This window comes from Oncorhynchus nerka, linkage group LG6 (assembly GCF_034236695.1).
Source record: "Oncorhynchus nerka isolate Pitt River linkage group LG6, Oner_Uvic_2.0, whole genome shotgun sequence".
In the NCBI taxonomy this organism is placed as follows: domain Eukaryota; kingdom Metazoa; phylum Chordata; class Actinopteri; order Salmoniformes; family Salmonidae; genus Oncorhynchus; species Oncorhynchus nerka.
The window spans coordinates 72,699,733-72,722,246 of NC_088401.1; the positions used below are offsets into that span (position 1 = coordinate 72,699,733).

A 22,514-nucleotide genomic window follows, 5' to 3' on the forward strand; every position below is an offset into this window, starting at 1 on the left:
CTGAGCGTTGATTCACGGTATTTTCGGCCAAATATGTATTCCACTGACAGTATTCATATGGAAATGGGTACGCGGATCCTTGATCAATGACTTTCCTTTAAAATGGCTGGCATTATTGTAGGCCAAATTCGTAATCTGTATACACACACATTGCAAAGGAAAGCTTTGGGTTTAACATATCTTTGGTACAAGAAGAACAAAACAAGGACTCATTAGATTGGGAATATAGTTATTTTATTAACATCCCCATCTACGTAAACTGCATTAATTCATAATTAAAAACAACAATGCCCTCACATTTGGTCAGGTTTATTTTCACTTGGTCCGTCATCTTATCACATACAGCTGGCCTCCTTGGTTCCCAGTTCCAACACTCATCCTGAGAATGCTGCAGTAAGTTTTTGAATTCAACCACAAAACAATGAAGAAAAACTCTTCAAAATGCTTGATTACCAACGACAGTAGGGAATAGAACCGCTTAACGATGCTTTGACCAACCAGGACCGGTCGCTTGTCTCCAGAGAGCTCACTGCATCTTAGTAAACATATCTTTCCTAAGTCGCATGTGGACTATTAAATCAACACTATAAAGATCATATGACACTCTGAAGACAGTGGACCATGACCCTGTACCCCAACTGACAATCTAATCCCAATGCATGGCCCTAACTGCTATTAGGATGAGCATCCACCAAGTCAAGTGGTTTTAGAATAATTCCCAAATATGACCCAACTTATAAAGCCAAATCCTCGCCATTCATTAGTTCAGTCGACCATACTTTGTGTCTTTTCTCCAGCACATTTTAAAAAATGGCATAATAATGACTGAGGTAAGCGCGCACATTCTTGTCAGAAACTAAATTAGGGGCAAAATAAGAAGGAATGACTAACCTTAATTAGGAATATCAGAGAAGACTCAATACACCTTATGGCAATTAGAGAGATGCACATGACATTTACAGATCTTGATCAGTGCAGCATTCTTGATTGGTGGAGAGTTTCTACCCCCCCCCGGTTTGGCTTTCCTGTCAATTTCTCTTCAGTAATTACAGGGGGAATATGTAATGGAATAAAAACATGAAATATATAAGAATTTAAAGTCATAAGAGATGTCCAGATATGGAATTAAACAGATACTAACTAGTCTGAATGAGTGTCTTAATTTTGTTGTCAGCAAACTTATTCAATGATCTTTTACATCTACAGCATACTTGATGGAAAACCTAAAATAATCATCCATCAGACGTGAACGTCCGAGTACTCCCAAAACATTAACGACAATGATACCCTGATTTGAATTGAAGAATTTTGCCCTAAATGCCGCTAACAAAGAACAATCTACCTAGTAACCAGTTCAGATCTACAGAGCAAATCCCTGTCCACGTGTGTTTGTGTGTACAAAATTGTTATGACAGTGTGTGTGTGTGTGTGTGAGAGGGAGAGAGAGAATAGTCCTGTATCACCTGTCCAGTCTGAGTACCACAGAGCAATCGTTCCAATATCTTGCTTGGTGCGTTACGATTGCAGCCCGTGTCCACTCAGTTCCTCCATCTCTCTCATCCTTTCCTGTTCAGTCAGGTTCAGCGCCACCGCCCTCCCCCTCCATTTCTCATCTCAATGGTTACTGAAGCACCACAGTCCAGTCCACCCCTGCGTTGACGCCTGGCTTACGAAGGGTTAACACCGACATTGAGGCATCAAACTCAAACTCCAGCAGATTCTCCTTGCCATCTACAGAGAAAAAGACATCAGAACATAGCAATAACAGTCATTTGAGTATGATCTGCCATTATACACACAGTGAAAGATACACAAAAAATGACAAAAATATAAATAACAAGTGTTGGTCCCATGTTTCATGAGCTGAAATAAAAGATCCCATACATTTTCCATACGCTCAAATTTCTGTGCATTCATTTGTTTACATCCCTGTTAGTGAGCATTTCTCCTTGCCAAGATAATCCATCCACCTGCCAGGTATGGCATATCAAGAAGTTTATTAAACAGCATGACCATTATACAGGTGCACCTTGTGCTGGGGACAAAAAGGCCACTCAAATGTGCGGTTGTCACATAACAATGCCACAGATATCTTAAGTTTTGAGGGAGCGTGCAATTGGCATGCTGACAGCAGGAATGTCCACCAGAGCTGTTGCCAGATAGAGAAATGAACATTAATTTACCATTAGCCACATTCGTCGTTTTAGAGAAATTTGCAAGTATGTCATCCGGCCTCAAAACCACAGACTGTGTGTAACTATGCCAGCCCAGGACCTCCACATCCGGTTTCTTCACCTGCAGGATCGTCAGACCTGCCAGCTGATGAAACTGAGGAGTATTAGTCTGGAATAAAGCCCTTTAGTGTGGAAAAACTCATTCTGGAATGGCTGGGCCTGGCTCCCCAGTCATGAGAAGTCCATAGATTAGGCCTTAATTGATTTAAATTGACTGATTTCGTTATATGAACTGTAACTCCGTAAAATCGTTGAAATTGCTGCATGTTGCGTTTATATTTTTGTTCAGTATAGTTTATTCCCAAACTGTTTCCGTCTCAAATGCCTACTTGGGTGTGAAAACCAGAAACATTCGAACACACAATGACTTACGGGCAAATTAATTCGGCACAGTAATCCATAGTATGAATAAGACATTGGAAGAACTCACCAGGAGTCTTCAGAGTGGCCTTGCTGGGCTTACTGGCCCCCAATATGACTATCTTCTCAATCCAGGAGGGAGTGATAAACTGGGAACCAGGGGCCAGGTTTCTGCAGGGAGAGAAAGGGAAATCTGAGTTAAACAAAAAGCCAGGAGTAATAATGACTAAACAATTTGGAGAGAGAAAAATGATCTGACAGACCTGGAGGACAGGGCCTTATTGGCAAAAGAAAGTCTTCTGTGGATGAACTGCTTCTGTTTGTCAAAGTTAAAGGTGTGGCCGTCGTCTATGTAGAGCTCGCCCTGGGCAAATCTCTAATGGACGTAAAAAAAAGGTCAAATCCCGAATCCCACTTCTCCTGCTTCAGAAATCCATCTAAATGGGGAACATTTAGTGTATAAGTGATAATGTCTGTGTTTGTTTTACCTTGGGGCTAAGCGCAACGAATAAGGTGTAGGGGTCATGTTCCATGCAGGATGATGACCTTCGAACCCGGGCCTTCCTGGGAATAATTGAACCACCGCGCTGGAATACCGGAATCTGGTAACGAGAGAGCGAGTCAAACAGGGAGTGTCTTTCCAAGCTTACACAATTCTCTCAACAGCACATACAGGATGTAATCTTAACTGTATGTGACTGTTTAACTAAGCATGTAGCCCCCTGGTCATGACAGACTGGTTGTGAGTGTGTTGTAGAGTTTCTTACAGAGCTGATGGTGACAGGGATGTAGAGGTTCTGGGCTCCGTTGTGTTTCTGGAACGTGTGGACGTCAAACCAGACCTGAAGGACACAGAACAGAGCAGCTAGGAGAGGGTTTCAATTAGACGGCTGACATATAACCTACACAAGACATAAGTGACAATGTTATGACAGTTCCTGAGATGGACTCGCCTCTCCTTTTCCAGGCAGGTAGGCAGTAACACCCCTGCCCCCCTCCTCAGTCACAGGGTGCACCAGCAGATCTCTCCCTGAAACAGCAGGATAGATGGAATGTGACTCAGTCATGGCATCAGTCATAACGGATAAGCAAAGACAGGAATATCTATTGACACAGAGTTATACTAGGGAATAACAGATAAATATAAACATGATCTCACTCACCAAGCAGGAACTGGTCATCCATGGAGAACGTGGCCGTATCCTGAGGATACTCCACCCACAGTGGTCTCATGACGGGCTGGCCAGAGTGGTGGGCGTGGTAGAACAGCTGGTACCAGTAGGGCAGGAGGGCGTAACGCTGGCGGACAGCCTCCCTGATCAGAGCAGTGTTTTCTGGGCCAAACAGCCAGGGCTCCCTGCGTGGGGTGTCCAGATGGGCATGGGCCCGGAAGAAGGGCTGGTAAGCCCCTGTCTGGTACCAACGCACCAGGAGCTCAGTACTGGGAGACTTGAAGAAACCACCCACATCAGCTAGGAGAGGGAGAAACAAGGACAGGAGTGGTACAGAGATTTAACAGAGGGAGAATAACCAATAACAATGTGGTGGGGTTTAAAGAAACAGGCAACAAACCATAATAAATGTAATGTAAACAAGTCGATAATGGCAACATAAAATTGTGCAAAATATTTCCAATGTATTAATTGCTTAGTTGTGACTTTTAGTGGAGAAGAAAATAGAGGTTTTCACTAAGCCGGAGTCAGACTCACCTCCACAGAAAGAAACACCAACCAGGCCCAGACTGAGACACATGGGGATGGAGATCTTCAGATGTTCCCACTCAGCAGTGTTATCACCTGTCCACACAGCACCGTAGCGCTGGGAGCCAGCGAAGAAGGCTCTGGTCAGGACAAACGGCCTCTCCACTCCCCCTGAACGCTCAATCAGACCCTCTGCTGTGGCCATTTGCTGAGGGAGAGAAGAGGGGGTGGTTACTGCAAGTTCAAGCAGCAAAACTCAAACATTCAACAGTCCAACAGTCATTTATTCAAGAAAAAGTCTACCATTGCAATTGTAAGTCCCAGTTCTACTGGTGAAGATGGGCACATACAACACACTCACCACATAGAGTCCGTAGAGGTTGTGGAGGTCACGGTTCTCCCAGTTCCCGTGCAGGGCGTCTTTATGCATGGTGACCTCTGGTCCATTAAACACTGACGGCTCGTTCATGTCATTCCATGTATACATGTTCTCCATGGATCCCTGAGATCAGAGATGGGGGAAGAGATATTTCAGCAAAAGAACGACACAGGGAATGAGACGACATGGCAAAAATCAAACCCGGGCAGAAGGGACTAGGGCTGTTACGGTGACCACCCCACACTTCATGTCGGGCTGTTACGGTGACCACCCCACACTTCATGTCGGGCTGTTACGGTGACCACCCCACACTTCATGTCGGGCTGTTACGGTGACCACCCCACACTTCATGTCGGGCTGTTACGGTGACCACCCCACACTTCATGTCGGGCTGTTACGGTGACCACCCCACACTTCATGTCGGGCTGTTACGGTGACCACCCCACACTTCATGTCGGGCTGTTACGGTGACCACCCCACACTTCATGTCGGGCTGTTGCGGTGACCGTATTACCGCCACACCGGCGGTCACGAGTCATGAAGGGAGTCAAATGCCACGTGACCGCGTGAAAAAACAGCGATGGCCACTAATAAAAAGAGGTGCCCAACAGCTTTCTATAGGCTAGGCATACTATATTTGTTTCTCAACTTTCCTCATATTAAGCACATTGCTTCTCATTACAACAGAAGTATAGCCTACCTGGCTGGCATGAAAAGGAAACTATTTACGTGCAGAGATGTAGTATTTCCCCTGTGCCCGTGGTGCATGATAACGGTCTATTCTAAATCAAAACGAATTTCACACATTATTTAGTATATGTAAAGACAGATCTAAATGAACAAGTCTGATGGGTGACAATATTTGCTTATCACTTGTGAATGATGGCCAGTTTAAGGAAAGGAACAATGCCTTGTGACTTTTCATATCATCGTCCAACAGTCATTTCTTCAACAACTCATGTAGCCCAGCCCATAGACCTATGTTTTGATAAGGCTTGTATCACAACTAAAGTGGCCAAATAACTTAAAATTAAACACATTAATCCGCTTTACAAAGGGTGTAGAGCCAAACTGGCACACATACTGTATGCATGGCCTGAGTTTCAAGTTTGGGGAAGATAATTTTCACCATAAAAATGCACCTTCATAAAAGCATTACATGCATAATTGCATTTGCAGTTACTTTTGTTAATGGTGTTTTCCACTAATGGAACATTCAAGCTTATAGCCTACTATCATGTGTGCATTGCTGTGCTTATAATGTGAAGAAATAGCATTTTAAAAATGTTAAGCTAAACGTTCTGATCTGTTGTGTCAGCCTCATTGCATAATTCATTTTTTGATGATGCTAGTCGTTGTATTAATTTTGGATCTATAGCATCCCACCACTGTCCCAGAATGTTTGAAATATTTATTTCTCGCACAGAATAGGTCAACTTTTGTACTGTGGGGGATAGTATATTGACATAGGCTAGTTATTTTTCTGTTCATTAGGCCTACTCATCTTGTTGGCTGATACAAAGTAAATGTGGACAGTTCTTCCAATATCTTCAATAAGCACCACAGAATTAGATAAGGACGCGTGCAATTGCGTCACAGATGTGTCTGTCTTCACTTGCAGCCTATGAGAAAGACCTGATCACCTGATGGAGAGCTGTGTGAGTGAGATGAGGTGCTTCGGAGCAGGCAGCACTCAGGGAGAAGGGCTGCAAAAGGCATGGATTATTTTAGGGTACAATATGGCCACAAAGGGGATGCTGCCGGGAAATTCTAGGCATTATCAAGTGCTTCTCAAATTGTGAATGAGAGACTGACGAAGTGTGTAGAGGCTGTGTAAAAACCAAAGCAGAGCTCATGCCTTTCAAGCTACTTTTTTTCAAATCAGAGTCGCATCATATAGCTTTACAATGCATTTAAAATCAAAACATATGGCCCAACGTTTGGAGAACAACTAAAGTTACATTGATAACTCTAAATTTATAATATAGGAGTACCTATTTCTTTGTTAACCACATTCCCTCAAATAATACACGTTCTATTTTATTCAGCTTTGTTCAATTGTATTCGTCATACTATAAAATAATGCCACGGAATTCTAAACAAATCTTGCCTGCTAAATGTGTAGCCCACAGCCATATGGCAACTCAGAGTATGTTATTCTGTTCTTCTGAAATAGACTATATTTCCTTCATATCATGTTTCTTTAGACCTGTCTAAAATAAATAATGGATTTATTGTTATGGTGTAGGCTATATTACATGGATTTATTAGACTTTTAAAATGTAGATGTTCCAAAAGGTCTGCATCAGTGACTTGTAAGCTGTGTGTGGAAGCCAGGAGATGCTAAATGTGTTTGTTAATTAACAGTCAATTACCATGAGACTGACACTTATTTGCTTGACTATCAACGGCTAACGAAATTTCGTAACCGCCACAGTCTAAAAGGAACTTACCTCATACTGATCGTAGGCAAACATACTGGCCCACCAAGCTCTCATCTCAGGATTGGTAAAGTCTGGGTAACCAGAATTACCTAGATTAGAAAAGGGAAAGCTTAGCGAGAGATGTTGAGTAACTGCAATGTGTTCTTTGATTGTGGGTCAGACTCATTTCCCAGTTTCTTACCAGGCCAGCACCAGCCCTCGTAGTCTCCACCATCTTTGTTTTTGACATAGAAGCCTTTAGAGCGAATCTCATTGTGGATCTTGTAGCTGCTGTCCACCTTGATGTGAGGGTCCACAATGGTCACCATCTAATGGTAGAGGGGGATAATGAGGGAGAAAGAAAACAGCAAAATTGAGATTAGATGACTTTTCAACCTGTCTCAGAAACTTTGTCTTTTTTCATTCTTCAACCATTTAAACCAGTGGTCACCAACCTTTTCTGAGTCAAGATCACCGAGTCAAAATGCATGCCGAGATCTACCCTAGATTATTTTTTATTAACATGACTTTAAAAAAAATGTAAGCCTATGCAACATTAACCAATTAAAAACAGTCCTGTAGCAATGAGGTTTGTGCAGTAAGCTATAGGCCCAATATATTATCACTGCATACTGGCTTTGCTTGAATTGCCCTGCCAATACATTGTTGTTCGAGACATGTTTTAAAATTATATTTCAACATTTGAGGTGGACAAAATGATCCCACCGGTAATAAATCCATTGTTGTATTACTTGTGAGGCACAGCTGAGTGAGCATACATTTAAAGAATTTGCTTTTTATTTTACTGGGCTGATGGCACCTGCATCTGATGGTCAGTCTCGGCGGAGGGAGAGAGCAGCAGACTGAGGGTCCGTCTCTCAACATCCCTCCGCTCTCTCTTTCCTCCACTGACCAAAAAGGGACACCGTCTTACAGCTGATGGTGAAACTCGAGTCGCACCGCATTATTTCTGCCTCATGCATAAATTCATGTTGTTACTCCAATGAACAGAGAAAGTTAAATATTTCCGATATTAAAAAAAGACCCAAGCCGCTAATATTAACAACAAGGCAAGCATATAAATACACTTTCCAACTCATTCATTACTGCTGCACTGCTTGTTGTAGTGCTGAGGAGAAACAGGAAGAACTAGCATTTTATGGTTTATAAATAAGTGTTGAATACTACAAAGTGTTGACAGTGCTGAGTAAGAACTGAAACATTAACTCACCCAAAAACAGAAGCTCTTTGCTGTATTCGTTGACAGTCTCTTTCTAGTCAAGGTTTAAAAAGTTTTGAAGTCTCACAGTATCAACTTAACCGTAGCTTTATTTTATGCCTGCTACTTTACTGCAGACTCAGTCATCTGAGCAATCTGCTTGGCCAGGAAAGGCATAGTGCACTTGATTTCCTCAGGCCCACCGGGAAGGCAAAGCTTGTACCTACAGACACATGAAATGGCAACAGTTTGCCTACCCGGCGCGCAGTGCAGCTGAATTGGCTGGACCTACCACCAACAGAAATGTTTGGCGATCCACTAGAAATGCCTTGGAGATGGACAAGTCGATCACTATCAACCGGTTTTGTGACCACCGATTTAAACTTTTGAGTCCCAATAAGACAGAACCCAAAAATGTCTACTACAAGGGAGCCCTGGCCAGACAGCTGTAACACATGCATGTGCTCACCTTGCGTCTCTTGTCCATCAGGCCCTGCAGCATGTCTTTGGGCTGGGGGAACTTGTGAGGGTCCCAGGTGAAGTAGCGCTTGCCGTCCGTGTGCTCTATGTCCAGCCAGATAAAGTCGTAGGGGATGTCGTGCTCATCGAAGCCCTTGTCCACAGCCGCCACATCCTCCTGGTCGTTGTAGTTCCAGCGGCACTGGTGGTAGGCCAGTGCAGACAGGGGAGGGAAGGCCTGGGTACCTGGAGCAGTGTGTGAGGGTGATATGAGGGAAGTAGCACGATCTGCGACACTAACCTCCACAGGGACTTAGAAAATAGACTGGTGAACTGGCAAAGTGCACAGGGAATATGAACTGGGTTTCTGTAGTGAGAGTCTGACCTGTGAGTGATGCGTACTGGGAGAAGACATCAGTGGGAGTGGGTCCCAGCATGATGAAGACGTCAATGATGCCGCTCTCTGAGATCCAACGCACGTCTGTCTGTGGCGTCTCACTGGAGCCCTGAACATAGTCTAGCATCTGGCCAAACACAGTCTAAACAACCAGAGAGAACCAGAGTAGGGGTAAGAAGTTGTGTTTGGTTTCTCTCTGACTATACCCTTCAATCTCTATACACAGGGTGGTTGAGAGGTGTCTCACTGGGAACCATGGAGAAAAGGATTTACTGACTAACTGTGTGTGTGTGTTACCTTTCCAGCGGTGTTGGAGCTGATGTCCACCCAGGTCTCAGCAGCGTTGAGCCAGAAGATGCCCATGGTGCGTTGTGCACTGTGGGACAGCATGACAGGGATGGCACCGTACAGGGCCATGGGGTTGAACAGCTCATACTGGAACACGTCTAGGTTAAACAAGCGGTATGGATCCCCTCCACTGGAAAACACATGCGCATATATTATTGTATAAGTCATATAGTCTAATTTCATCTTAATTAAAAATCTTCAACCTACATCGTTGAAAATAAAATAAAATGCATAAACAAACAGAACTAATTAGGATGTCCTGCACCGTCAGAAAATACATACGGTGGAAAGCCATGTGAAAACATGTCTTAATTAACTACAGTCTCAATTAACCAATATAAGGGGCCAATGTCAGTATCACTCACTCAGTGGTTTTGAGTTTAAGACTGTCTGCGTGTTCCGGGATGCCATAGACATGCTCTACCCCTGGCAGAGAGAAGTCCAGACTAATGGAGGAAGGGCCTGTGGGAGAAAACAGCCAACCAGGACACACTACATTCAAAACCCATTCAGCACTGGTCACTGTGCCTAAAGCAAGTCATAAAACTCATCCAATCAGAAAATAATATCTCCAGGAGATGAGGACCCAGGATCAGAATACCAAGTATGTGATTGCAAGCCTCCTCTTTCACCTCTCCATTTATCTGAAACAGGTCCACAGAGATGTATCCGTACCATTGGGTTTGTTGTCTGTGTGCGACTTGAACGTCTCCTCCCACATTCCATCCTCCTTTGCGGTCTAGGAAGGAACAAAAGAACCAACGTGGAGACCGATGGAAAAAGCAGGAGAGAAGCATTGTGGTGGAGAGAAAGAAAATGGGAAAAGCAACGAAAAGGGGGTTGATGTGCGTTTCAGTCCGTTGGCAAGGGCAGTAAGCAGTGCTACAAAACATTTAACTGCATCTCTCGTTCAGTTTACTGATCCTAATCAAAAAGACTGGGGGCAACCTTCGTTCTAGTGTTACTTCTCTCTTCACCCCCCCCACACACACACGCACCTCTCCTTCTGCCAGTTCGTTGGCAGCATCAGTTTCTTCTTTCTTCTCAGCTCCTTCTGGGTCTACCTGACTGTGAGAGAGAAACATCCCCAAAAGACACACAACTTCCTGACAACTGAGTGATTAAACATCTAAAGTAGGTACAAGAAGCACACAGGGAAGAGGGAACACACACCGGAGCACCAAGTCTGGGTCCAAAAGGCTCCTTAACAGCTTCTTCCCCCCCAAGCCATAAGTCTGCTGAAAAATTTATCAAAATGGCCACCCAGAGTATTTACATTGACACCCCCCCCCCCCCTTTCTTTTGACACTGCTGCTACTTACTGTTTATTGTCTATGCATAGTCACTTTACCTCTCCTACATGTACAAATTACCACAACCTGTACCACAACCTGTACCCCCACACATTTACTCATTAACTTGTGTTAAATAGTTTAACTATTTCTTGAACAGAAGTCTTGGTTAAGGTCTTATAAGTAAGCATTTCACACCACGGTCCACACCAGTTGTATTTGGTTCATGTGACAAACACAATTTGATTTGAAATAAGGAAAATCATGATGACCCCCCCACACACACAGCCTTCTCACTAGTATCAAAATACAGCTAGTGTCAAACTACTTAACCCTCTAAGATTTCACTCTAATGACAAAGGGGAGCAACTCCCTACCTTGTGGTTATTTTTTTAGCTGAACACCCCAAGGGACTAACTCGCAAGTGACAACCAGTACCCTGCCTTACACACAGACCTCCGAGAACACACACTACCCCAGTGGAAGCACACACTGACTGGAACAAACAAGCCTTGAGGAGATTGTTGTCTACTCAGTGCTATGGGATTAGACTAGGCAGCCACTACATATAGTGCCTTTGGAAAGTATTCAGACCCCTTGATTTTCCCACATTTTGTTACAGCCTTATTCTAAAATTTATTGAATTGTTTTTCCCCCCTCATCAAATCAGTACACAACACCCCATAATGACAAAGCAAAACAGGTTGAGATTTGGATGCTATTTTATTTAAAAAATAAACTGAAATAAACTCAAAAAAGAAAATGTCCCCTCACTGTCGACTGCATTTATTTATTTTCAGCAAACTTAACATGTTTGTATGAACATAAGATTCAACAACTGAGACAAACTGAACAAGTGCCACAGACATGTGACTAACAGAAATGGAATAATGTGTACCTGAACAAAGGGGGAGATCAAAATCTAAAGTAACAGTCAGTATCTGGTATGGCAACCAACTGCATTAAGTACTTCAGTGCATCTCCTCCTTGTGGACTGCACCAGATTTGTCAGTTCTTGCTGTGAGATGTTACCCCACTCTTCAACCAAGGTACCTGCAAATTCACAGACATTTCTGGGGGTGGGAGGGGGTCCAGATGTGCGCAATAGGATTGAGATCCGGGCTCTTCGCTGGCCATGGCAGAACACTGACATTCCTGTCTTGCAGGAAATCACACACAGAACGAGCAGTATGGCTTGTGGCATTGTCATGCTGGAGGGTCATGTCAAGATGAGCCTGCAGGAAGGGTACCACATAAGGAAGGAGGATGACATCCCTGTTATGTACAGCATTGAGATTGCCTGCAATGACAACAAGCTCAGTCCGATGATGCTGTGACACACCGCCCCAGACTATGACATACCCTCCACCTCCAAATCGTTCCCGCTCCAGAGTACAGGTCTCAGTGTAACGCTCATTCCTTCGACGATAAACGCACGTCCGACCATCACCCCCGTTGAAACAAAACCGCGACTCGTCAGTGAAGAGCACTTTTTGCCACTCCTGTTCAGTGACGTTGGGTTTGTGCCCATAGGCGACGTTGTTGCCAGTGATGACCTGCCTTACAACAGGCCTACAAGCCCTCAGTCCAGCCTCTCTCAGCCTATTGCGGACAGTCTGAGCACTGATGGAGGGATTGTGTGTTCTTGGTGTAACTCCGGCAGTTGTTTTGCCATCCTGTACCTGTCCGGTAGGTGTGATGTTTGGATGTACCGATCCTGTGCAGGTGTTGTTACACGTGGTCTGCCACTGCGAGGACGATCAGCTGTCTGTCCTGTCTCCCTGTAGCGCTGTCTTAGGCGTCTCACAGTACGGACATTGCAATTTATTGCCCTGGCCACATCTGCAGTCCTCATGCCTCCTTGCAACATGCCTAAGGCACGTTCACGCAGATGAGCAGGGACCCTGGGCATCTTTCTTTTGGTGTTTTTCAGAGTCAGTAGAAAGGCCTCGTGTCCTACGTTTTCATAATCGTGACCCTTATTGCCTACCGTCTGTAAGCTGTTAGTGTCTTAACAACCATTTCACAGGTGCATGTTCATTAATTGTTTATGGTTCATTGAACAAGCATGTGAAACAGTGTTTAAACCCTTTACAATGATGATCTGTCAAGTTATTTGGATTTTTACCAATTATCTTTGAAAGACAGGGTCCTGAAAAAGGGCAGTTTCTTTTTTTGCTGAATTTACATTTACACAAGTATTCAGACCCTTTACACAGTACTTTGCAGAAGTACCTTTGGCAGCAATTACAGCCTTGAGTCTTCTTGGGTATGACGCTACGAGCTTGGCACACCTGGATTTGGGGAGTCTCCCATTCTTCTCTGCAGATCCTCTCACTTTCTGCCAGGTTGGTTGGGGAGCGTTGCTGCAGCTATTTTCAAGTCCGGGCACTGGCTGGCCCACACTAGGACATTCAGAGACTTGTCCCGAAGCCACTCCTGCATTGTCTTGGCTGTGTGCTTAGGGTCATTGTCCTGTTGTAAGGTGAACCTTCACCCCAGTCTGTGGTCCTGAGCACTCTGTAGCAGGTTTTCATCAAGGATTGCTCTGTACTTTGCTCTGTTCATCTTTGCCTCGATCCCAACTAGTCTCCCAGTCCCTGCCGCTGAAAAACATCCCCAGAGCATGATGCTGCGACCACCACCATGCTTCACTGTAGGGATGGTGCCAGGTTTCCTCCAGACGTGACGCTTGGCATTCAGGCCAAAGAGTTCAATCTTGGTTTCAGACCAGAGGATCTTGCTTCTCATGGTCATAGTTTTTAGGTGCCTTTTAGCAAACTCCAAGCGAGCTGTCATGTGCCTTTCTACTGAGGTGTAGCTTCTGTCTGGCCACTCTACCATAAAGGCCTGATTGCTGCAGAGATGGTTGTCCTGGAAGTATCTCCCATCTCCACAGAGGAACTCTGGAGCTCCGTCAGAGTGACCATCGGGTTGTTGGTCACCTCCCTGACCAAGGCCCTTCTCCCCTGATTGCTCAGTTCGGCCAGATGGCCAGCTTTAGGAAGTGTCTTGGTGGTTCCAAACATCTTCCATTTAAGAATGATGGACACCACTGTGTTCTTGGGGACCTTCAAAATGGCAAAAATGTTTTGGTACCCTTCCCCAGATGTGTGCCTTGACACAATCCTGTTTCGGAGCTCTATGGACAATTCCTTCAACCTCATGGCTTGGTTTTTGCTCTGACATGCACTGTCAACTGTGGAACCTTAATTAGACAGGTGTGTGTCTTTCCAAATCATCTCCAATAAATTGAATTTACCACAGGTGGACTCAAATCAAGCTGTAGAAACATCTCAAGGATGATGAATGAGAACAGGAGGCACCGGAGCTCAATTTTGAGTCTCATAGCAAAGGGTCTGAATACTTACCTAAATGGGATATTTCATTTTTTTTATACATTTGCAAACATTTCTAAAAACCTGTTCACGCTTTGGCATTATGGGGTATTGTGTGTAGATTAAAATCCGCAATCTATTTAATCCATTTTAGAATAAGGCTGTAGCGTAACAAAACGTGGATCAAGTCAAGGGGTCTGAATACTTTCCAAAGGCACAGTATAACATGACTGTGTTGGGTCAACAGTGTGGTGAAATGACTATCATGAAGACGTTTGATGTCAAAAGAGAAGTATGGGAGGAAAAAGGCTTGTGAACATCTCCTCTGAAGACAGGTAGAGAGCTTAGAACTGGTTTTCATGCATAGACAAGAAATTATTTAAGAAAAAGCTACCAAGCCAAGTCACCACATCCTTGAGCCATTTGGGCATGTCATTTTTGGATGTCTATCTAAACTTTTACACTCAACTCCATACTCCTACTCAGCACAGACAAATACAAACCCACAAAGCTGAAGGAATTTACCTAGAGAATACCCACTTGATATTTTCCCACGCGCTATAAACGTTGTTTTTTATCTTATAGGAGATGCTGAGACATTGAACAGAACAGAATGGAGGGAAATTATTTAATGGATTAACAGAACACCAAGCAGTGAAAAAGCAAGAAAAACAAAGAAACATGTATACTGTGAGAACATGAATACAAACTTGCATTGTGGCGGGATATGTGGGTGCATTGCTGTCACTTACGTATCCTTGCGGATCCGGAGGTGCTCGAAGGCCAGCAGACCACGGGAGTTAAGTGACAGAAGAACCTCCCGCCCCTCCATGATGTCCAATCGGAACGGTTTAGCACTGACGATCAGCCACTGAGAGTCTGCCCCCAAAGACAGAACCACCCCATTCTCATCCTGCGACAGGAGAGACAGACTGAGGAAGGAGAGACGAGTGTGAGAGAAAATGGGTGGAATCAATACACAAATCATTGAGAGATGACATTCTGTGCCATCTTGTCTCCTCTGTCTATTCATACAGATGCATTCTCTCTTGGTGCTGGTGGCTATAACATTATCAACAAATCTACACCACTTCCTGAAAGCCAGGTCATTCATCTTCTGCATGTCCTCAGGTAGTGTTTCACTGCGTCCTCCACTAGCCTACACTAACTATATTTCATTTGAACTCCCTTGCTGGTCTGTCCTAACCAATTCATTCATTCTCCCCATTTCATTTCATTCTCCCCATTTCATTTCATTCTCCCCATTTCATTTCATTCTCCCCATTTCTCCTCAAGGGTTTTTACATGACATGTTCTACTCTGCTTTAGCCACCATTTCCTGTATTCCTGACACAGAGTTCGCTCTAGAACATTTCTCCTCCATATCCATTCTTCTGGCAGTTACACACGCCCCTTTTAAAAGTCAGAGTCAAAGATAACCAAAGGTTAGATCTATCTGAGCTCATTCAGATGAGAAATCAGGCCTGGGCCAAAGCAAGGAAAACTGACTTTGTAGTGGACTGGCAATCTTTCAGACAATTGAGAAACCCATGTACTATCTTGACTAGGAATCTAAATCAAGCTACTTTTTAAGCTCCATCTCTGACTCTGCTGGGGATTCTTCCAATTTTGGAAAACAGGAAACGCACTAAAGCGTACAAATTCCTCCTCTTCCCTGCCTATGCACATTCTGTCTGACTGGCATAATAACTGCAAAGAATGGAAGTGCTTTTAATCATCATAATCATTTTGTGCTTTTAATCATCATTTTATCTCAGCAGGCTTTAAGCGGTGGTTTAATTGACCCTGGGCCAGTCAATCGACTGCTCTTCCCTCTGCCAGGCTCTAGCGGACTCAAAGGTTAATCCGTCAACTTCTAGTCAATCTGTTTTCATTTCAACAATTTACTATCTATGATGTGCTAGATGCCTTGCTTAGGATATGTCAAATCCACTGGGGCTGAGTTGCTTGATCCATTTTTACTTCAGCTCTCCGCCCCCCTGATTGCTGAATCATTAACCCATATTTTTAACCTGATTGATTGTATCTGGTACTATCCCCAAGGTTTGGAAGTCAGCCCATGTACTCCCCCTTCACAAAGGTGGATATAAATGTGGTTAACTATGGATAAAAGGAAACATTGTGCAGCCCTCTTTATTGACCTCTCAAAGGCTTTCAATACTGTTGATCACTCACTACTAATTCAGAGGCTTTCCTCAAATTGGCCTACACCAGGCTGCATGTAACTGGTCTAAAAGTTACTTGACATATATAACTCAATGTGTATCTACTGATGATGTTAAAACAGGTTTCCTGGATATTACGAAAGGTGTCCCGCAAGGGTTGATTCTAGGTACCTTTACGGTTTACATTAAGAATATCGACTGGTCCGTAAAAAACTAATCTGCACTTGTATGCCGATGATACTGTTGTGTATGCTATTGCCCCCATGGTTGACCAGGCTGCCTTCATTGCATTACGATCATATTGATCGTGTCCCTGCTTACAAATATCTGTGGATTTGGATAGATAAAGCTGTATTTTAAAAAGCATATTGATGTGTTAGTTCAGAAGCTGAGAATAAAAATGGACTTCTTCTATAGAAATAGGTCCTGCCTCTCGCTAAATAGTAGAAAGCAGATTATTCAGTCGATGTTCCTATCGGTCCTAGACTATGGCCACATCTATATGAACGCAGCTGCCACTTCATTAAAGCCATTAGATGCAGTTTATCATAGCGCACTGCGCTTGACTATGGGCGACAATTTAAGTGCTCATCACTGCACTCTACCAGAAAGTTGGTTGGCCCTCTGATGTCATTTAGGTTGATACATTGCTTTTTTCATTTATAAAAGCCCTTTTACAAAAAGTCCCACTGTGCCTAACATCTTTACAAAATTTTAGACAAACAGGTTAACTCTGGAAACTCCTTTGGTCTCTACTGAGTTAACTAAAAGGTGATTTACCTTTTTTGCACCTTATTTGTGGAGCAATCTTCAAAATGTTTTTAAATGGGATGTTTTGGTACCTCTCGGGCAATTCAGACGGCTGATTGAGGACCGTGTCATTGATGAATGTGTGGTTGTTTTTTGACCATGTTGTTCTTTCCACTTGCATATATAGTGATGTGTACATTTTCTGTAATTCAGGGCTCATCTGTAAAAGAGACCTTGGTCTCAGTACGACTCCCTGATAAAATAAAGGTTAAATAATTAAAAATAAAATCCACATGACTCAGTGTCACCCATCACCCACCCACTACTGCAGATGGCTCTCTGAGACTTACGGCTCTGTAGGAGGGTCGTTGATGAGCACATCGGGGACCTCAAAGCGAGGCTTCAGCGGCTTCAACTCATTTATCTTCACCCTGGTCATGTTGCCCTGGAGACGATAGAGCTCGAGCAGCAGACGCACCTGCGGGGGAAGAGAGAGGGGTAAAAAATAGATTAAAAAATAAACAAGAGACCAGATCCCATAGGGGTTTCAAGCACACCTGTTAATACATGCATGGACATATAATAACATCATATTACATCTGTCGATTGAAGTGCGAGTGTAACAGACCTTGTTGTTGTCATTGATGAGCTGCAGTGTGAGTTTAGTGTTGGTGAGCTCCAGGGTCTCCAGCAGGGCTCTGTACGGGGACTGGCCAGGCTTCAACGCTCGCTGACGCCTGAGTGCACAAACACAAACCCTGATAAACATGTTCTATTTGCATATAGAAGTACATATAGTGAACATTCTGGATCATAAGTGAGGATAGACTTGTTGAAGGCTCACGCATTACCGTCAATCACTTACTGAGGTAAAATATTTTTAAAAACGCAACATGCAACAATTTAAGATTTTACTGAGTTACAGTTCATAAGGAAATAAATTAGACCCTAATCTGTGGATGTCACATGACTGGGAATTCACATATGCATCTGTTGGTCACAGATACCATAAAAAAGGAAGGGGCCGAGATAAAAAACATTTTTTAACTCAGTATCTGATGTGACCACAATTTGCTCATGCAGCGTGACATCTCCTTTGCATAGAGTAGATCAGGCTGTTGATTGTGGCATGTGGAATGTTGTCCCACTCCTCTTCAATGGCTGTGCGAAGTTGCTGGATATTGGTGGGAACTGGAACACATGTACATGTCGTACACATCGATCCAGAGCATACCAAACACGCTTAAATGGGTTACATGTCTGGTGAGTGAGTATGCAGGCCATGGAAGAACTGGGACATTTTCAGCTTCCAGGAATTGTGTACAGATCCTTGCGACATGGGGCCGTGTATTTGCATGCTGAAACATGTGGTGACGGCAGCCGATGAATAGCATGATAATGGGCCTCTGGATCTCGTCACGGTATCTCTGTGCATTCAAATTGCCATCGATACAATGCAATCGTGTTCATTGTCCGTAGCTTATTTCTGGCCATAACATAACCCCACAACCACGGTGCACTCTTCACAACGTTGACATCAGCAAATCGCTCGCTCACACAAAGTCATACACTCTGTCGGCCATCAGCCCAGTACAGTTGAAACTGGGATTAATCTGTGTAGAGCACACTATTCCAGCGTGCCAGTTGCTATCAAAGGTGAGCATTTTCCCACGAAGTCGGTTATGACGCAGCACTGCAGTCAGGTCAAGACCCTGCTTAGGACGACGAGCACGAATATGAGCTTCCCTGAGACGGTTTCTGACAATTTGTGTGGAAATTCTTCGGTTGTGCAAACCCACAGTTTGATCAGCTTTCCAGGTGGCTGGTCTCAGAAGATCCCGTACGTGAAGAAGACAGATGTAGAGGTCCTGGGCAGGCGTGGCTACACGTGGTCCTCAGTTGTGAGGCCGGTTGGAAGTAGTGGAAAATTCTCTAAAATGACAGAGGCAGCTTATGGTACAGAAATGAATATTAAATTATCTGTCAACAGTTCTTGTGGCCATTCCTACAGTCAGTATGCCAAGTGTACACACCCTCAACTTGAGACATTTGAGGCATTGTATTGTTTGACAAAAGTGAACATTTTAGTGGCCCTTTATTGTCCCCAGCACAAGGTGCACCTGTGTAACAACCATGCTGTTTAATCAGCTTCTTGATATGCCACACCTGTCAGGTGGATTGGTTATCTTGGCAAAGGAGAAATGCTCACAAATTTGTATTAGAGAATTATGTTTGTGCATATGGAACCTGTTATTTCAGCTCATGAAACCAACACTTTAGGTGTTTATATTTTTGTTCAGTATAAATACGTAGTCTACTTTCATTAATTGTGTTTCATCTTCATCAAGGTGCTAAGTGGTGTAGCTGTGTATCATCCAGGACTTACTTGCAGAAGGCACTCTGGTCACAGGTTTTGAAGTTCCCACGGTCCACCGCCCAGGTCCCACTGAGGAAGACAGCCAGCCACAACACTAACAGTGGCCCCATCCTGAGAGGGCAGAAGAGAGAAACAGAAAATGGAAAGCAAAGGTTAAGAGGAGAATGAAATACTACATACATTAAGCCATTGTTTACCAACCCTGGTCCTCACGTACCCCCAACAGTACACATTTTTTGTTGTAGCCCTGAAAAACACACCTCATTCAGCTCATCAAAGGCTTGATGATTAGTTGACAAGTTGAATCAGGTGTGCTTGTCCATGGTTAAAATACAAATGTGTACTGTTGGGGCTACTCCAGGACCAGGGTTAAGAAACACTGCATTATACTTGGCAAAGTTAGTGATAGATAATGATGCTGACAAGTCAAATGCCTAGACTGGTGTTAACCAATGTCGGTTCTCGAGTATACCCAACAGTATATATGTATGTTGTGGCTCCAGACAATCATATAACGGATTATATTTGTCAACTAATCATCAAGCCCTTGAATCATGCGTTTTTGTCCGGGGCTAAAAAAAAAGTGTGCTGTTGGTACGCAAGGACCGGAGTTGGGAAATACTGGCCTAGACGGTGAAATGCATGTGGGAATTTACACTACAATTGACTTTAACCTAGTTATGCATCATCAAAGGTTGATACAATTGCCACTTACTGATAGGCTGTTGCTGTTTCCGAATCCTGGTGATTAAGCTCATCTAAACGTGTATAATGACTCACTAACGCTATAACTTAACTAGCCAAAACCATACCCTAACTAGCGAAATCCTCGTCGTAATTACAACTAGGACAGAGAGACAAGACAGACAAGCACGTTATGACACTTCACCGATCAGAGTTAGTTAAACGTATGTAGAAAATTATAAAATTAGAGATCTTGAAACGTTAACTTAGCTGCATAGAGGGCTCTCAAGTCGCTAACTAATTCAATTCAATTCAAGGGGGCTCGAGCTTCTTCCTGTGACTGCTACTAGCTAGAGACAGTAAAAAGATAAGAGAGTGGACTGGTCGAGGTATGGCGAGCGAAAGTCCCTGGATCACCGTACATGCGAAATATTTCTCGAAATCAATAGCTAGCTAAATACATATTTAACCGCCGAATTGGTTTGTCTTACCTTACTATGAAGGCGGCCATCTTGGTTTAGTTCCAACCTTGGCCCAGCCCCGTTTCACATTGAACTAACAAAGACCGCGGAGAAAAACAAGATACCCGAAAAAGCTGAGTGAGAGTTTTTGGAGTCTTTAAATACGTAGGACCTCATTCGATATTGGTGGATTATGTTCAATATTTATAATTATCATAGGCAATTAGATTCGAAACTATTTAGTCTTCTGGAATGTGTCCACACGGTTTATCTCGCTCCTTGTATTTATTTATCTTCTCAGACACGGACACATCAGCATGAATTTGTAGTCAGTTCTGGAGCAATGTACTACTCTGGTTGCAATGTGCTTGCTGAATTTCCCTTCAGGGACAAACACACTTACAGGCTCTACCAATATAAAAACACTTTGTGAAACATCTACACAGAGCACGTATGGTGGTTCAAACAAATGGTCCTGTTTGTAATCGCATACAAGCATATTTGATGATACCTCATGATGTACCTGTGGGATGTGTTTGCTGGTGTGAAATTACAATATAATCAATGTACCTTTCCCAAAAAATATAAATATATTTCTTTGTCAGTTCAGAAAAATCAAGGACACAGACCTGCAGAAGGTAGAAACTTAGCCAAGTTCAAATGTCAAATATTTGAATTAAAAATGTGCTCAGATCTCTTTTTCTGGTTATTTATTGTATACTACATGTTTTTATCCCTCTACAGTAACAGCTAGATACAAAATCCTACTCAGTCTAGAAAATGATTAAAAAACAGGAGATAAACAGTAGATGTAACATTCTCAGCATTTGGTGAACTAAGGTGCCTTCAGAAAGTATTCACACCCCTTCACCTTTTCCACCTTTTGTTGTGTTAGCATGAATTTAAAATTGATTATATTTAGATGTTGGGTCCCTGGCCTACACACAATACTGCACAATGTTAAAGTTAAATATTTTTTGGGGACATTTTTACAAATTAATCATTTTTAAAAAGCTGAAATCTTTTGAGTCAGTAAGTATTCAACCCCATTGTTATGACAAGCCTAAATAAGTTCAGGACCAGAAATTTGCTAAACAACTCAAATAATAAATTGCATGGACTCACTCGATGTGCAATAGTGTTTGACATGTTTTTTTTTTAACTCTACACATACAATTATCTGTGAGGTCCCTCAGTCGAGCAGTGAATTTCAAACAGATTCAACCACAAAGAACTGGGACGTTTTCCAATGCCTTGAAAAGAAGGGCACCTATTGGTAGATGGGTAATAAATAAAAAAAAACAGATATTGAATATCCCTTTGAGCATGGTGAAGTTATTAGTTTTTTCCAATTGCTAACAGACAAAAATGACATGCACAGCACAATTATTTAAACTGACACACAGAGAGCAAAACCTCTTCTCAAGTCTCCAAAAGTCAAAACACATTTTCTGCTTTACACACATTTTGCAATTCAAAATGGCACTTTTTAAATGCACTTCACACAGTTCTCTGCGTAAGACACAACAATCTGACATAAAGTCACATGTTTGCCATTTCAAAACACAGCCATTCAAAATGACACTATATGTGCCACTTGGCCAATACATGTGCCACCTGGCCAATACATGTGCCACCTGGCCAATACATGTGCCACCTGGCCAAACACCTCTGGTTAAATGTTACCACTTCAATCAGGAAGTAAGCACTATGAAAAGACCACAGGTGAGCACCTTTTGTTTTACAACAACAATGGAAGCAATTACAGAGAGAGGAAGAGGGAGGTTGAGAATGAGAGGAAGAGTGAGAGGTAGGGGTAGAGCTGGTAGAGGAGTTCATGGCCAAAGAAGACAACTTTCAAATGAAATCAGAGCAACCTTAGTTGATCATGTCATCAACCATGGGCT

General features: G+C 43.2%; 1 protein-coding gene across 6 annotated transcripts; it reads right to left on the reverse strand.

Moving 5' to 3' along the window:
• Positions 1–212: 212 nt before the first annotated feature.
• On the reverse strand, positions 213–20,868 carry ganabb (glucosidase II alpha subunit b). 6 transcript variants are annotated; one of them, XR_003863869.2, is made up of 25 exons: positions 20,638–20,868; positions 19,472–19,573; positions 17,714–17,822; positions 17,436–17,563; positions 14,902–15,081; positions 14,675–14,740; positions 10,518–10,587; positions 10,195–10,258; positions 9,885–9,981; positions 9,469–9,649; positions 9,160–9,313; positions 8,785–9,020; positions 7,299–7,425; positions 7,127–7,206; positions 6,317–6,379; positions 4,656–4,796; positions 4,304–4,502; positions 3,758–4,066; positions 3,548–3,624; positions 3,362–3,436; positions 3,083–3,196; positions 2,858–2,970; positions 2,665–2,765; positions 1,464–1,731; positions 213–1,037 (listed from the first exon to the last, which is right to left on the reverse strand). XR_003863869.2 is itself a non-coding variant. In XM_029662522.2 (24 exons), the coding sequence occupies exons 1-24, from the start codon at positions 20,655–20,657 to the stop codon at positions 1,622–1,624; spliced, it is 2,916 nt and encodes a 971-aa protein (XP_029518382.1). In that variant the 5' UTR covers positions 20,658–20,868; the 3' UTR covers positions 213–1,621. The 6 variants fall into 6 exon arrangements, 5 of the variants coding, with proteins under 5 accessions (XP_029518382.1, XP_029518383.1, XP_029518385.1 ...); XM_029662522.2 differs by having other exon boundaries at positions 213–1,731; XM_029662523.2 differs by lacking the exon at positions 20,638–20,868 and adding an exon at positions 20,178–20,514 and having other exon boundaries at positions 213–1,731.
• Between the last annotated feature and the right edge of the window lie 1,646 nt (positions 20,869–22,514).